The sequence below is a fragment of the Nothoprocta perdicaria genome, unplaced genomic scaffold (genome assembly GCF_003342845.1).
Source record: "Nothoprocta perdicaria isolate Ctin4 unplaced genomic scaffold, notPer1 scaffold_107, whole genome shotgun sequence".
In the NCBI taxonomy this organism is placed as follows: Eukaryota; Metazoa; Chordata; class Aves; order Tinamiformes; family Tinamidae; genus Nothoprocta; species Nothoprocta perdicaria.
Genome location: NW_020454172.1, coordinates 1,521,697 through 1,538,653, shown reverse-complemented (window position 1 = coordinate 1,538,653; position 16,957 = coordinate 1,521,697). Strand labels below are relative to the sequence as shown.

The 16,957-nt window shown below is 48.0% G+C and overlaps 3 protein-coding genes across 4 annotated transcripts in view; 1 reads left to right on the top strand and 2 right to left on the bottom strand.

The window, feature by feature from the left end:
• NDFIP1 (Nedd4 family interacting protein 1) overlaps nucleotides 1-4,570 on the bottom strand; it is an 18,786-nt gene extending 14,216 nt beyond the window's left edge. For both annotated transcript variants that reach the window (XM_026045431.1, XM_026045439.1), the window contains exon 1: nucleotides 4,553-4,570. In XM_026045431.1, coding sequence (XP_025901216.1) covers nucleotides 4,553-4,555 — 3 coding nt within the window. In that variant the 5' untranslated portion in view covers nucleotides 4,556-4,570. The remainder of the gene's footprint in view (nucleotides 1-4,552) is intronic.
• Nucleotides 4,571-5,506: 936 nt separating this feature from the next.
• On the top strand, nucleotides 5,507-9,846 carry GNPDA1 (glucosamine-6-phosphate deaminase 1). The gene is made up of 6 exons (XM_026045419.1): nucleotides 5,507-5,656; nucleotides 5,724-5,825; nucleotides 6,779-6,961; nucleotides 7,573-7,757; nucleotides 8,426-8,600; nucleotides 8,859-9,846. Exons 1-6 carry the CDS (start codon nucleotides 5,533-5,535, stop codon nucleotides 8,954-8,956), a joined length of 867 nt encoding a protein of 288 aa, XP_025901204.1. The 5' UTR covers nucleotides 5,507-5,532; the 3' UTR covers nucleotides 8,957-9,846.
• Nucleotides 9,847-11,646: 1,800 nt separating this feature from the next.
• Nucleotides 11,647-16,766, bottom strand: RNF14 (ring finger protein 14). Its single transcript, XM_026045408.1, has 8 exons — nucleotides 16,629-16,766; nucleotides 16,015-16,177; nucleotides 15,388-15,527; nucleotides 14,509-15,033; nucleotides 13,802-14,030; nucleotides 13,017-13,189; nucleotides 12,291-12,421; nucleotides 11,647-11,737 (listed from the first exon to the last, which is right to left on the bottom strand). Exons 2-8 carry the CDS (start codon nucleotides 16,166-16,168, stop codon nucleotides 11,680-11,682), a joined length of 1,410 nt encoding a protein of 469 aa, XP_025901193.1. The 5' UTR covers nucleotides 16,169-16,177; nucleotides 16,629-16,766; the 3' UTR covers nucleotides 11,647-11,679.
• Between the last annotated feature and the right edge of the window lie 191 nt (nucleotides 16,767-16,957).

Sequence of the window (16,957 nt, the reverse complement as noted above, 5' to 3'; positions counted from 1 at the left end):
GCCCGCCGCCGGCCCCGCCTGCGCGAGCGGCGGCACGGGGGCACCGGGCCCGGGCCGCGGCCCCCGCASCGAGCCCGGCGCACAGCACCCACCGGCCGTGCCCAGCGCCGAACGGCGCCGCGCAGACCGAAAAATCGCAWAGATCCCCCTGAAAAAGGGGATGCGGCCTCGGCAAGCCCCCCCCGAGCACAAAAGGCTGCAGCGTCCTCATTATCTGCAGTTCTATCTGCTCTGGGTGCAGTGTCACCTCTGGGTGCACCCCGGCACACACCTCTGTTATTTACCCCTCTCTGGGTGCACACTGCCACATAGGTGTGTTATTTACCCTCTCTCTGCGTGCACACCAGCACATATATGCTATTTACCCGCCCTCTTGCTGCACACTGGCACATATATGTGTTGTTTACCCCCCTCTGCGGGCACACTGACACATACATGTGTTATTTACCCTCTCTCTGGTGTCAGCACGTATGTGCCTYGCTCTCGCAGGCAGACAAGAGGCCTGCAGCGCGCTGCCCTGCAGCTGAGGAGGACGCGAAACGTTGGCCAACTCCTCGGGAAGTGCCACAAGACCGTTAATATCCACAGAAAGCAGATGGCGTCTCGGATTCAGAACCTCATCCAAAGGAAACACTCATAGGAAGCCACATGGAATTACACGTTTGTTTATTCTGCGACTTTTGCACTGCTTTTTGCATTGGTTCTGAGATTTTCCAGGGAACATTATCCTAGTTTTGCACTGGTGCAGTCCAACTATAGTTCAAATTTGTAAAAAAAAAAAAAAAAAAAAAAAACACAACTCCCAACACCAATCCCTAATGTCGATTAGACTTAAATATATCCTCTTTAGGAAGAGGAAGGCTGAATCAGCTCCACTGGGATTCCAAGCTGCTAATTCAGAGAGGTGGAAGAATTTAAATCTGAGGATGTGATTATGAAGTGCACGTTCAGCCATAAACAAGTGTGTTACCTCTCATTATTTGTTTTCTGTATTCTGTTTTTGCAAGAGTAGCTGTTTCATCTGTGTCTCAAGTAGGGGGATGAAGGTCACTGTTCTCATGTTAAGGGAAAGGCAAGAAGTGTAAATGACCCAAAATAACCCAGGAAGCGGCCCCTTGGACATACTGGCAACAGAACACGGGCTTCCAGCACCCAAATACCCTTGAAAGAAACCATATGAAAGGACGAGGGGTTGGACTACATGATCTCTAAAGGTCCCTTCTGACCTTAATGATTCTGTAATGATCCTCGGACGGCCACGCTGACTGTTCCACAAGAGACACCATTTGCACTAGGAATTTCTCCTGCACTAAGCAGCTGTCCGGACGACACGCATGGATTTACTCACATCTGAGGTGGGATTATATCCCTAAGTATAGCTACAGCCACAGCGATAATTAGTTGTACACTGATTGACTTGGACATCTCCAAGACTAAAATCAGAAGCAACCCGTACATGATCTCAAAAAAGGATGCAGGAAAATATCCTGAAGAAATGGTGAATGAAACGGCACTTTTTGGGCCGGCTGGAGGCACCACCCAGCTAGGCCACCTAGGCTGTGCAGGACTAACATGTGAGGAGAAAGGGCTGTTTCTTCCAGCTGCTCTCTGCTTATTTTCTCTTCTTGGGTAGGGAAGCTGCTGTAGAAAGCTGATGCTGTGGTTTCAGTGTGTGGCTGGTTCTGCTTTCATTTCCGACATAGTTTTAGGCAAATCACTTCATGCTCCTGTGTTTTTAGCCTTTCCTCCAATGCAAAATCTCCCAAGAGACATTTTGAAGCACAAAGTCATGGTCTTTTGTGACTTCTGGTACCTGAAACCCTGACAACTTTCCCAAAGACTCTGATCTGCAGGAGCTGTGGTGCAGGGCAGCAAACAAACAACAAACTCGTCACAGGGATTTGGATTCAGCTCAGAGGAGCTAAGCAAAGAGTGGGGTTTGCAGGAAAGAGCAGTTCCCCTCCAGATCGATCCAACATGGAATCTTCTTTCTCCTTTTCCCATAAATATGGATGCGGAGGTAAACGGGACATACTGGTGACAGATGGTACATATTAAAAAGACACTTTAATTATGGGAATTGGAGAGAGTTCTTTATGCAGGTAAGGCTTTTACAGGTGCTTTTTTTAGAGGGAAAAAGAAATCCCAATTCTCCCAAGCAGCTCCTGACAGAGAAAGCCCAGGGCTCCAAGGACTGTTGACTCTTGTCATTTCAACAGATAGCAAAATGATGTGCTTATTAGAATCTCGCAGTTCAACTCATCCCATAAAAATGTTTGTTTCTTTCCATCTGCTGCCTTTGCAGGGAAGGAAAATCAGCCTGTTCTGAGACCAGGAAGTTCTTCAACATTTAAACAGCTAGCTATAAAAACAAAAACTGTAGCATGCATAATCATACCTAAAAATATCCTGCATGTTATTCACACATATAACCCAGCTCTGCAGTAATTCCTAAGTAACACAGGGCTGCATAAAGTACACAGACACACAGATGTGGGCAGAACAAGTCAGCTGTGACAGGAGATGCACGTGTCTGGCTCTCTTGTACTCTCATAGGGTTTTCACTCTTATTAAAACATGTTTTGTTTTTACTGGGAGCTGCTTGCTGCCCACTGCCTCTATGTCTTTGTGCACTGTATCCACCAAAACAGTTTGCAGAGGAGGTTAAAGCGAGAGCCAGACCCTTTGTGATCAATACGGACCCACAGCATGTGAATTTAAACCTGGCACCCTTCGCAAATCCCGGTCGTGACAGCAGGGCTGTGCTCCAAGCCTGATCCTCAGAAAACAGATCTACACTTAGCACCCCTGAGGGGACCGAAGAAGTGCTTTAAAAGGGAGTAAAGGATGGATCCAGCCATGCTGATAGCAAACCTGAGAGCAACCAGAGTCTGAGACACGGCTGCCCTGCCGTTCAGTGCTGGGAGAAGCGCAGGGTGAATTCTGCAGTCAATTTTTATGCTGTCTGTGCCTTCAGTATCTGCTTTCCAGAAATCTCAGCAACCTTGCCAGGTTACCATAGCAGCCGTGCAAGATGGGAGATGCGCTGTGTGCTGTCTGCAGCCTAGAGGTGCCACTGCACTGTAGCTATGGAGCTATTCAGCAGTYTTGTCCTCGCACAGCAGAAGCTGCATGTGTGTTCCAATTACTAACACTTAATTACAACTCCCACAGCAACATGCGCATCAAGAGACTCATTTAGTAGAATCTCCCCTTGTGGGACATGTGYAGGCAATGGCATTACAGAGGGAAGCTGATCCAGGATATGAACTGCTTGGACACTAGGCCAGGACCCTGCATCACATGGGAGTCAAAGGTCTCCTCATTTAGCTCAGTTCCCTTGTTCTGTGCCCACGAACCTATAGGAATTGTCATTCCTGCCAGTGTTCTTGTGCCCAATGGCTGTATCATGCTGGTATTATTCCCATGGGAAAGGTGGATAAGCTATTCTAGACAGGGCCATGGGGGTTGAAGCCTGTTAACACCCTTCATTTCCCATGCAAATACAGATGAAGGACTTCTCAGACAGTATCAGTCCAGCAAGGCCATTTAAATTATTAAAATACGAAGGAAAGATCCTACAAAAGCAAACTGCATTTTTTTTCCACATGACAGTGAAAAGCAGTCTGAGAAGTAGGAAGCGTGCAATGCAACAGAATATTTAGAGCTATAAATGTCTTCAGCAGAGTCTAAACAAACCTCTTAATTCTCATCAAGACTTACAAGGAGAGCTTAGCACGTGTCCATGGCAGCTTGGCAGAAGCCAGAGCAATAAAAAGAGTTATTTTGGAGATACCACTCCTGTGGAGAGCGGCACAAGCCTCCACAGATCACTCTGTGTACTCTAAGTGCAGTTTATGCTAAAACAAACAAACAATCACTCCGCTATTTACTTAGTGTAACACAGAAGAGCTTAAGTGTTTCAGGAAATAGGCAGCCCTTGGACTCAAAGGCTGACACGGGGAACCCCTTGGGCGGGCAGGCAGGGAAGGAGGTGATTTGCAGATTCTGGGGGGCAGTTTCCAAGAAGTTTATAACTATCTTTACAGGAATTCCATCCTGTCCAAGATAAAACTCCAAAACACCTCGAGAGCAAACGCACGCGAAAGCAAGCGGTTTGTTCCTTCCTCCGAGACACTGCTCCTGGCTTCGCTTCACAAATCCGGGTTGCTGAGATCCGCCCACACCAGCTGAAGAGCTGAGTCAAGCAGATCATCACAATGCAGTGCAACAGCCCAGCAGAAATACAAACAGAGTAAGGAAATTTTTAGGTGTTACCTTYGAACTATATGTGTGGGAAAATGATACCCCCAAAAGCACTGTCCTTTCAAGGAGTTTCAATTTTTTTTTTTTCTTGTAAAATGTTTCTACATTTTTTAAAAAGTATTCATAATCTTGACTAATTTTAAAACATCTTTACCAGCCTGAGCACTTAAAAGTTTACAGTACTTTAAAATAATTACTTTAAGTTCTAATAGTACAAAATTTCAGTGTAGGAATTGCTGTGAATAGAAAGGAATTCACGAACCTTTGCAGAATCAGGATCTCTTACCATTAGTGTGAAGCGAAATAACCCAGCCTTCCTCTTTCCCAGGATCTAGCTGGGGGAAAAAAATAAAAAGGACTTCAGATCATTTTTGCAAATACTTCTATGATAAACAGCACCTAATTTATCACTATAAAGCCTCTTTCCTTCCTGTTTTCTATATATAAGGTCTAGCACTTAGTCAGATTTGTGTGGTGAAGGGAGAAAAAGGGAAATAACCTCTATTTTTTACATTCCTAACCAGCTGTAGTAAGTAAACAGCGTACAGGATTTGGCGCTGCCAACCGCAGCAGGGCTGTGTCAGCACTTCAGGGGTCTCTCCTTCTCCAGAGACCGGCACATGGGGCAGTCAATCATGATCGGAGAGGGGATCGATCATGATCGTGTTGTTGATGTTAAGGAGGGCGCTGCTGGCCCTGGGGTGCTGCGGTACCACAAGSGCATCGTGTGCAGCCTGACCCCCAGGGAAGGACGGGGCCGTTCTGGCCAYGCTGCGGACAGTTTGGGGCAAAGATTCACAAGACTGCTACTGTGAACGGCAAGGGAAACAGGCCCTAYGAAAGGAGGGAAAGGCGAGCGGCGGACACGCAACCCGCGGGGCTGTCCGCACTGGCCAAGATGGCTCCGGAGGGTGGAGGCGCCTCAGGGATCCTGCGAAGGGGGATCCTGCCAGGGGGATCCCGCGCTGTCGGGGGGACTCTGCGAGGGGACCCACCCCGGTGCCGGGCCCGGGACGAGACTCCCGCTCCAAGCCGCCTTCCCGCCGGGAGCCAGAGCTCTGCCCGGCCGCTCCCGCCCCACAGCGGCCAACATGTCGCCCCCCCGCCGCGCGGCCGCGGGCTAAAATGGCGGCGGGGGCAGGGCCGGGGGGTGGGGCTGTGGCACGGGCCCGGCCCGGCCGGGCCGGAGCGGGGTGGGTCGGACCGGACCGGACCGGACCCGAGCGGGGCGGGTCGGGTCGGACCCAGGCGGTGGTGGCCGGCGACATGAAGCTCGTCATCCTGGAGACGTACGCGCAGGCCAGCGAGTGGGCCGCCAAGTACATCCGCAACCGCATCGTGCAGTTCAGCCCCGGGCCCGGGCGCTACTTCACGCTGGGGCTGCCCACAGGTGCGTGGCGGGTGGCGGGGGCCCGGGGCGCGCGCGGGCGCCAGCGCACACCCCCGTTTCCCCGCAGGGAGCACCCCGCTGGGCTGCTACCAGAAGCTCATCGAGTACTGCCGCCACGGGGACCTCTCCTTCAGATACGTGAAAACTTTCAACATGGACGAGTACGTGGGTGAGTGGTTGGGCCGCGAGAGGAGGCGCGGGCGGGATCCCCACAACCCCGGGGGTGTTTTCATGGGCGAAATGGATTCAGAGACACCCCCCACCCACCAAAAAAAAAAAAAAAAAAAAGAGTAGAAATTTGCCTTATCGACTTAGTGACAGGAGTCAGCAGGAATGAGTTGCAAATCTCGGTAAGAAATACTAAAGGTCAGGCGTATCGCCTTGTGCCCTTGGAGAGCGGTACGATTTATCTCAGGGTATCAATCGGCTCCGGGGTGCTGCTTTACAGCCACGAGGCGCAATAAAGCGCAGCGCTAACCAGCGCCCTTGCTCTGGGGCTGCAGAGGCACCTCCTGGCCCCACGGGCCATGGGCTTGCAGGGTGGTTGAGGGCAGCATTCCTGAAAGATCCCGCGTTTCTGGTCAGTGACGTGGATGGAGCAGCGCAGCTCCTGGGTGGAGAGGCTGGGAAAGGCAGCGCTGAGTCCTGCAGCTCTCCAGGTGAAAACCATAAACACTAACATAATATTTGCTAGTGCTCATTTCATGCTGGTTTTTAAAGGGGGGTGGGCCAAGAAGCTTTTCTGTGAACAATCCCCAACAAGCTGTGTTAGGCAATGTATATATGTAGCACGTAGAAAGATTTCCAGAGGTGGAAAAGTAGACAGTAAATTCACTCCCAAGCTTCTGCACATGATTTAAACTATTTTAACTTATGCCCGCTCTTCTAGAATATCCTTTGGGTGCTCATATGAGCATATGCTCTATGGGAACTATTGTGACTGTCTTGATTGTGTTAATCAGAAAAAATAAAAACTCAAGAAAGTTGAGGTTGTTGCATATAACAGACAGAAGTCAGTCCTCTGTAACTAAAGCTGCTGTAAGGGTGTGCGGGGCAGGTGGTTTTACATGATGGGTGATAACGTTTTCTCTTTTTCTTACCCCTGTGCATGCTCTTTGCCAGGTCTCCCAAGGGATCACCCAGAAAGTTACCATTCCTTCATGTGGAATAACTTCTTCAAACATATTGACATCTCACCCGAAAACACTCATATTCTGGATGGAAACGCGGCTGACTTACAGGCTGAATGTGATGCATTTGAGGATAAAATCAAAGCAGCTGGTGGGATTGAACTCTTCGTTGGAGGTGAAAACCTGAAGGACTGGCAGGTTCTAAACACTTACGGGACGCGTTGCCTTTCGTCTACCAACTACGGTTTAATTTGCCAGAGAGTTGATTTAAAATGCAGTTCAGTGGATTTGCAGTGAAAGCCACCCCTGCACCATCTGCCTGTGATGCTCATGAGTGCTGGCAGCCTTGTCCTCCAGCATACCACTCCCCCAGTTTAAGTGTTTCAATCCAGTAAGTGAATTACTTGGGAAATGATAATGCACGAGAAACAGGCACGGCCAGAACTGTACCAAACCCAAAATGCCTTACAAAAGCCAGTGCTAGCAGGGAACTCCTGGAAGTTGTAGTAGTGCTGAGCCCTCAGCACTGAGCTCAACACAGTCCTTTGCAATGAGCCCATCTTTAGATTCCCCCTGTCCAGAGGGGTCTGTTGCTAGCACTTCCGTCAGGAGTGGCAAATTTGAGCTTGAGCAAAAAAAAAAAAAAAGAGCTTTGCAGGTGTGTTTCTCATTTCTGTGTTTATTCCTGGAAGTCTTGAATGTCCTTTAATGAGAGTGACATTGGTTCTGCTCCCTACAACAGCTCTTTAAGCCAGTGATGTAGTTCTTACACCGTCTCTGTCGCAGGTATTGGCCCAGATGGCCACATCGCCTTCAATGAGCCTGGCTCGAGTTTGGTGTCAAGAACAAGAGTGAAGACCTTGGCTATGGACACGATACTGGCTAACGCCAGGTTCTTTGATGGTGACCTCTCCAAAGTCCCCACCATGGCTTTGACCGTCGGAGTAGGCACAGTCATGGATGCTAGAGAGGTTAGGAGAACTACAAGAGCTGAGCAGGGCTTCCTCCTTGGAATACTTTGAGTATCTAAAGTTTGCCCAGACTTGGAGCAGCAATGCTCCCTGCTGGTGTAGGCCAGCCTACGTTTTTCCTGTCACAAACAACTAAATGATCCTGCTGTTGCCCTGCAGCTTCCCGCATTGCTGCATAAAAGCGCACGTGCTCTAGCCCTCCTTTTTTTTTTTTTTTTTTTTTTTTTCTTTTTTTCTCCTATTTTTACTATATGGACTTAAGTTTGAGTGCTCCTGCAGTGCTGTTGTAACATGGGGAGCTGGGAAGGTTTAGAAGGATGTCCTTAGTTAAGAAGTTCACCTGATTAAATGATTGAAGGAATTGGCTTGATACTATCCCAACAGATTAGAAAACTCTGGGATGACCTTAATGAGTCTATACCTTGATGTGTACTTGGGCAAAATATCTGGATCATTAGAATGGCCCTCCCTCCAGACTGTGGTTCAGTTAACAAAACTAAACACTGTCACAGTTGACAGCAGCTCTGTTACAGTGAAAAGCTGCTGACGCCAGGGGCTTCCCCTGTGGTGACTGGAGCAGCTCCCCTAGTTCTGCTGTGTTTGGAGGTGGTTTCTYCAAGTGCGTCTTGCAGACCCTAACTGCCCTTTCTCTGTGTCCCTGCGTCCAGGTGATGATTCTTATCACAGGAGCACATAAGGCCTTTGCCTTGTACAAAGCCATCGAGGAAGGGGTCAACCACATGTGGACAGTGTCCGCTTTCCAGCAGCACCCCAACACCGTGTTCGTGTGTGATGAAGATGCGACTCTGGAACTCAAAGTTAAGACAGTGAAATACTTCAAAGGTGAGTGTTTCGCCGGATCAGGCAGCTGCTGTGTTTAGTTCTGAAGTGGCACATGCCATTCTAAGCTAAAAAATGTTTTTTTAATCAACTCCGTAAAGAGTAAGTTCCTTAATGAAGGTACAGTGACGATAAAAGAGCAAGTGTAATATTTATACCTGTGTGCATGGGAGCAAAGAAATGATTCTTATCACAGTAATCCCATTAGCATTCCATGAATGAGGATTTTGCTTCACTATGTCTTTTTACTTGCTCCATTAGGTTTAATGATGGTTCACAACAAGCTTGTGGAACCCCTGTACAGCATGAAGGAAAYGGGAGCAGAAAGAAACCAGTCCAAGAAGCCCTACAGTGATTAACCTTGTGCTGTTCAGAGTTATGCTAAGGCACCTCTGCTGTGGAAAACCAGCTGTGAAGAAAGGTGTTTGCTGCATAAACTCATCTCACCAGTTCTTAAATTGGGAAAATGATCGTGTGCTTGCTTCTCTCCATTAAAAAGAGATGCCAAACATCTACCTTAATCAACCAACTGTAGATGGGATCCAGCATACTGAGTTGCACAGGCCTTCACTATCTTACTCRCTAAAAGTAAAGTCAGCAGAGAATAAGAATGTTTAATCTGTATGCTCCAGATTATGAATGCTCCAAAACTTAAATGTGAAGATGATGTTGGAGAAATCAACTATGTAATCATTTAGGAATGTATTCCTTGCACTGTGAGAAGTGCATTGTGTAATTCCCCCTCCACAAACCACTCCTGCTTCACACTCCTTTAATGACAGAACTGGACTTGTTCAGCCTGGAGAAGGAGAGGCTCTGTGGGGACCCAGGAGACCTTCGGGACACAACTGGATAAAGTCTGATCTGACCTCACTGCAGAACCCTCTCAAGCCTCTTTTCTTGTAGTTTTTTCTTTGAGGATCAAGTGTTTAAAGGGTGCTATCGGAGGGCAAACTTCTTCACACTAAGCATGAATGATTTCCACCCYTGCTGTCCAGCGTGCTGTCATGGGAGAGCCTCAAGCTCTGTCTCCCTTCCCTTACTTTACAGGACTCTGATTACTAAAAAGGCATCCAAGGAGATGCAGCCTTTGAGCTGAGCTTGTGCTCACTTGAGCCCCATAAAGGCGGGCAAAAGTGTGCGTGGGCAGGACCCCGTCCTTGCTGCCTTGCTCTGCCGCAGCAGGGGCTCCCAGCAAACRCTGTAAGAGCGAGGAGACGGGGAGGATGTAGTTGGTTCATACTGGAATTCTGTGAACTGCAGATCTGCAACGTAGCTTTCTACAATAAATGCCTAACTCTTTTTCTCTACCTAGTTGCATGACTGCATCCACCCCTCACTCTGAACATACTAGTGAGACTTGGAACAGTTTGTGGCTAAATCATGTGGGGTATCAGAATATTTTACTATAAAACTTGTAATTCTGGCTGAGATYCCGGGCCACAAACTTTCATCCCCTCCTACCCTTTCTTCAGCCCCCCTGCATGGCCAGCCCCCTGCTCGAGATCCAGCATCCCTGCAGCCTCGAGGCAGGACGGGTGGAAGCAGCACGTCCTTCTTGTATCAAACATTCCCTTTCTCACAGTTTGTCAGGAAAATGTCCTGCACAGGAGCACAAGGGATCCCCACCCAGCAACACAATGGAGCTCTATGCCCCATGCTGCCCGCCTGCGTTTCTGATGTTGTAATGAAGACAAACAGCGAGACAACCACAGTTACTGTCTTAAAGTGAATTTAGTGCATGTGCAAGGTGCAGGAAATACAGATTCAACCACACATGGTGTAAACTTTCCCTCCACACTGTCCTTCAACATACAGTGAGTCCAAGGACCACTTCTGTGCACCAGAGAGAATCTGCTGCCCAGAGCCCCTCTTACACACCTTTTTCTCTTTGCCCATTCTAATCACAGAAACTTGTCCTCTGGGAAAGCAACTACATCGACAGTCGTTTTGGCCAGATCTCTGAATAGAAATTTATTTACTATCAAAATTGGGCAAGAGGTGTTCACTTTGAGATTCTGAAGAGTTTTTAAGCTCTGGAGCAATCCCAACCCTGCTCTTCCTTGTTCTAAACACAGCACATGCAGTTTTAATTTTTAAATAATTTTTAGACCATTCTGCAAGAGGAAAATGATTCTTTAAGAAAAAAAAAAATGATTCCCTCCCAAGAATTATTTTCATGCTCCCACAACTACTTACTGAGCTTCTAATGGAAAAGATTTGGGTTTTCTGGACACATTCTGAAGGGCAAGAACAGTGAAATTAACGGATCTAGTCCAGAAGCAGTAGCTCTACCAATCAAATTCCTTAGAAGAAGTCTTGGTAAAAAATAAGTTACACCAGCACCCAAGAAGCAAGAAAAGGTGATTTTCACCATTTGAGGAAATCAAGTTAATTGTGACTGTAGAAATGTGTTTCAGTAAAGGACCCAGGCGCTGGAGCCAGTAAAAGGGGGTTGGGGTGACCAGCTTCCCCGTCATTGTTGAGAGGACCGGTGCCAGAGCTACGAGCCGTTTCTCRAGGAGCCGGTAAGGAAATGCTAGAGAAGCAGCAGGTGCAAATACCGAATACAGGAGAACCTTCTGTGTTGTTTTAGTAACCTTTTTTTTTTCCAAAGAACATCCCACTAAGTGGGAAAGAACATTCCCACTGTAATACCACTGCCTCCCAAAGCATAGGGTAGAAGTCAAGATCCTTGAAAAGCCAGTTTCCCTGAACGGAACCCCAAAATATATTTATGATTTCACCGGTTATTTTGATTTTTTAAGCGGAGCACTTCTTGGTAGACTTTTTCTTTTCCCTCTCTTTTGTCCTAGTCCCTTTTTAAACTTCTGGTGGTTGTTTTTCTCTTTAGCACTAGACCTGCTTATTAGGGCCTTAAATCACCACTGGATGGGTAAAATGGTCTCCTTTGGTTCTGACAAGAGCTTCTGAAGAGCTGTGAGAGTATCCTGCAGTGCACAGTGTTAATCTATCATATGAACAGAACTGAAAAGCAAAAAAAAAAAAAAAAAAAAAAAAAGACACAAAACCAGACAGCATCTGTGTCTGGTTTCTTCAGCTTTTCTTGCTAGAACAGTTACTAGTCTTCATCTTCAGCATCCCAGAACTCACCATCAACATGCATAGCTTGAAACAACCTGTAAGACAGATGGAAATTTATATCAAGWTCCAGGAAAAGAGATGAATTTCATGAGAAATACAGATGTGTCAGGTCCTGGAATCYGTGCAGAGGTCATTAGAGAGGCAAGGCTGCCATGCTGGGGCGCTCGGCTCTGCCTTCCCTTTCCTTGGCCCAGGCGGCCGCCGCGTCTCCGCAGGCACCTCCGGCAGAGCCGCGGCTTTGCACGAGCAGCCTGCTGCCCCCRGGTGCCTGAGCATTGATCTGAGCCCCTTCAAGAAAGCCTTTCACTGGGGACTGTCGCCCGGACAGAGCGGCAATGGAAGCACTGGAAACAGGCCCTGAAAACTTCTCCAAAAAACTAAACCAAAAGTCCTCACAGGGCAAAAATACATCCCAAATGACTCCTGCAGTCTTTCTGCCAGCTCCTTAACAGTGTAAATATTTTCAGGAGAAGAAACTTTATCTTAAGCTGTATAGCTACATATTTCAAGCTACAAATAATTTGGGAAAGATTGAAAAAAATACGCCAAAGTGGTAYTGCACTGTAGACAATGTGTGTAAATACATACCGATTGAAGCACGGGGAAGATGGATCGTTGAAGTGTCTGTACGGGTTCACCCTTGACAGAGAACCCATACAAAGCCAGCAGAAATACTGCATGCAGCCAGTGCACGTCATCTTGTTACAGCCATCTAGTTTCTGGCAGGGAAGGAAACAAGAAATAGCAGTAAGAATAAAACCATCTCAATCGTCAGGCCTGCCTGGGCAGGAGACCAGTCCTTAAGATGGATCAGCTAATGAATACGTATTATCAGTGATGTTTTCCCTTGTTGGGGAACTCTGAGCCAGAATCATAGAATTGAAATTTGGCTGTGTTACTAAAAATACTGAACATCATTATTTCTCTGAAGCTATTTTTAATTGCTAGGTATAGCAGAGACTGACATTTCAAAAACTAAAAGTAGTCACATATGAATATTATATTTAGCTTGATTAAAACTGCAGCAAACTGAAACACATAGAAAACAAAGGGATCCAAAGTCGACCTGGATCTTTTTTGTACTGTAGTGTGAACATTATGAGCTGTTTTATTACTCAAGGCCCTGACCTTTAGAAACATCCTCCTCTATATAAAACAGACACAAATGCAAAGTTCTCTTGTCCGTTGCTGCCTTCCCCAGCTATCTTGGGCTCTACAAATTAATCTCTGTTCTCGCCTAATTACAGAACTGACTTAACAGTTAGTTCCTGTCAAGAATAACAGTGATTCTCCCAACTTCCCTGCCCTGCTCACCTCTATGTGAGTACCACAGCAAGGACAGGACTTGGAGTTCTTTTCTAGCCATTCTTTACTTTCCATTTCCTCCAGGGCCTTCTGGATGACTCGTTTGCCATAACGCTGTTCCAAAAATCTTTTAGTTGTGTCATCTGCTTCTAAATATTCATTACGTAAAGCCATTAATTTCTCTAGGGAGTAAAACAAACAGGTTCTGTGATACACTGCATAAGGAAATCCACTGAATAACAGCATGAAGTGCTCTCAAAGGAAATTCGTCAGTCATTAAAAAGACAAGAAAATACAAGAAGAGGAGGGTTAGTATTAACCCACTTGTCCGTAGTTTTGCACTCTCATTATAACAGCATGAGAACAGTCAATGAAATCAGAACAAGTCTGCRATGCAAAATTAACTGGAAAAAAAAATTCCAACATTTAACGATACTGTCACGTTACATAGAGATTACAGATTTAGCAAAGCATTTGCTTGATCCAGCATCACCCCTGACAGTAGCCAAAAGGGGATTTGTAGGAAAAGGCATAAAAGAGYACGTATTATGTTATTCTTGCCCCACTGGGGCCTCTCCGAATTTAGCACTCAGCAATTTCTGAACCTCCTGAACTATGGAGCAGCGTCCAAGCCACTCTTGCTGACCGACGACAACAAACCCATCCCCAGCGAGCGGGTCTGATCCTGTGCAAAGCTCTTGGGGCAGCGACTTGCACTGTTCAGTGTCCGRCTTTATCTTTCCCACACAGGAGTTAGTTGCTTCTCGGTCCGTGTCTGCAAGCCGAGCACTCACCTGCCGTGACCTTGCAGGGGGACACTCCGTGGTAGGTCATTTTGCAGACAGTGCAGAAGGCGTAATTGCAGCGGGAGCAGATGCCCATGGTGCAGCCCGGCTCCTGCATGACGGGCGTCTGGCAGCCGGCGCGCGGGCAGTTCACCACGTCGGCCATCAGGTCCAGGCTGGACTGCAGCAGCAGCCGGTCGTAACGCGCAAACAGCTGCTCTCCCACCAGCTCCTTCACCTGCACAGGAGCAAAGCAAGATGACAGCAACCTGAATTCTCGCTCTGCACCAAGAAACAGTCAACAGAGTACCTACAGCTGGGATCAATCAATTCCACATTCTCTAAAAGATCAGGAATTACTCCTAGAAATGCTGTCTCTTAGAAATGCTGTTTAATTATAGCATAATCATTTTAAAATACTGTAATAAGATTTATTAGCAGTGCAAATCACAGGCACTGCAGACTTCAAATGAAGAAACAAGCACTGTCAAGTGCAATGGGACATGAATTCAGCCCTAATCAATGCCAGTCCTATTGCAGCTAGCCAAATTGGTGCCGTGTGATCCCATTTCAACTCAGGTGCTGCTGTGAAGCTCGGAGCACAAGGCAGTCCTGCCTGGTGTATCCACCATTCCCCACAAGCCGGAGCCTTGGATCGTGCGCTGGAACGCGGAGCCCAGCGGGGCGCAGCRGCTCTGCTCGCACACGGGTATTACCTGGCCAGGGGTGGCAACAGAAGAACACTTTGGTTCGGGGCAGTTGAGGCAGTGCACCTGGCCATCCCTGATCTGTATTTCGAAGTAGTCCTTCAGGCAGGCCTTGCAGTACACGTGGCTGCACTCCGTGAAGTGCATACAGTCACTGCCCAGCTTCTCGCAGAAGCAGATATTGCACAAGTACATCTTGCTGTTAAAGCATTTCCTCCTCTGAGCCTGATCAAAGTCCAGGATTTCCCTGATCAGGCTGGACAACGATTCCACGTCCTGCACGGCTCTTTCATCCATGATCTCTCCGTCAGCTGCGGCAGAGCCSGTGGCACCACAATCCTTCCCAGCATCGACAGGAACCAAAGGGGCTCTGCTCTGACCTGTTTCTTGATGGCACATTTTTAGCTCATATGGGGAGGAAATATTCAAGTAACTCAGCGTTTCCTCCTTCAGGAATTGCATCCAGGCAAATAAGACCACGCAGCCTCGATTCTCCTCCCAGACATTGTCTAAATGTTTGCAAAGAGCACTGAGCTGGAAGAGAAAAACAATTCCAGATTTAATAAGTGCCGACTTAGGTTACAGCCTCCCTCTCCCACAAGCCATGTTAGTGCMCATGTACATGTCAAGTTTTATAATGTGTGCACACATGAACGCATGTTTATGTGCATTTTTATACACACAGAAACTATAATCTAATAGTTCTCCTAGATGCAAGTTTTCATTACTCAGAATAGTACACAAAAATACAAACAGAGGAAAGAATAGAAATACTAGTTAAAATTTTGTTTACATTTTCCTTCCCTCTACTATATTTACAGTGCCACAGCACTGTTAACACGGACAGTCCCGGAATCACAAGGGCTAAGTCMCAAGCACCTTGCTCACCTGGGCTTGGGAGAGCCATTTGCCGCTGAGGGTGAACGCAGGCGGGGAGGTTGACGGGTAATCCGGCGGGAGCTCAAAATTCAGCACGAGGGGAGGCAGGAAGCAAACGGAGTATTCGAACGCGCTGCCGCCAGCACTGCCTGCGCGGAGACAAGCGGGGAGTTAATGGAAACGAAGTCAAGGAACTGCAGCTGCATGCGAGTGTGTGGGACATCTCCTCTCATCTGAGAAATTTCTGCTTTATCCTGCCCTAAGTAGCTGCCCAGCGCAGTATAATTCTCGGGGGTTGCAGGCACGTGGTTAGATCAGTGGGTACCACTACATGTGATACATCAGATTGTCCAAAAACAGTAACCAAGAGACAGAGCCTCAAGTGAAAAAAATAAAGCACCTTAATTATTCCAAAGAAACACTATTATTGCATTACTACCTTAAAGTTTGCTAAAGAGGTTACATGCTTGAGAATGAAGGAGCCCATACAGATTTAAAAGCCAACAACATCACAAGTAGACAAGGTTGGCCATGGTTCTGTCTTCATTGCTGCTAAAGCAGCAACCTCTGAACAGATACGAGAAAATTAGCTTATGAAAATGTAATTTTAGGATAACACAAAATATTTCAACTCACCACTCACAAAAACTTTGAAGTTTTGGGGCAGCTCCAAACAGATTCTTGTCTCCCCTCCTTGAGCAGACTCTGCTCTCTTAAACWCATCTTCATCGTAGATGCTAGCCAAGGCGAGCAGCTCATCCTCCTGAGCTTCCTTATCTTCTGCAGACATCTAAATTTGCTGTGGAGTTAACACCATACACGGGATCAGCTGGGTTCAAACACTAAAACTATCCATCTAGAATATGTGTTTTATGCTATTAAAATAAGATTTAGAAAGCAAAGTAACYGATACCAAAACAACATAAAATATAATTGAGCTCTTTTCACAGGCTGAATGCTAACAGTTCTGTAAATACGAGCCCCCAGTGGAAGACTGTAAACCAAAAAGCCGCCTTTTCTGTCAGGGCGGCTGGAGACAACGGCGCGGGAACAGTTCTGAGGGATCCAATGGCACCGGGGGCACAGGGAGGTTCCGCCGCGGGAGGGAAGCGGGATGAGGGGCAGGGGCAGCAGCTGGCGGCTCGGCCGCTTTCCAGAACGACACGTTCGTGCCCGGGGYCGCAGCGCTGGGAGCCGCTGCCCCCGGAACCGCTCAACGAAGCACAACAGAGCAGAAGCACCCCGTGTACCTTCCCCTTGGCTCCGTCGCCGTGACGAAGCTGGTGTCCGTTGGAGCGCGGCCACGTTAGCGGGGCCGGGGCACAGACCATTCCCCCGCGGCAACGCTGCTCTCCGGGTTCATACGGGCGGATGCGGCGGCCAAGGCGCGGGCGGCCGCGAGCCGCGGTACCGGGGCGCTGCGGGGCTAAACCCCGCCCGGCGGCGGCCCTGCGAGCACCGGCCCAGGCTCGGTTAGAGCGGGCCGCCCGGCCGGGCCCAGCAAGGCCGCCTGCGCCGCTCTATGGCAGCGACTCCCCGGAGCGGGGCGAGCGCGCAGCGATGGCGGCTCCCGCAGGGC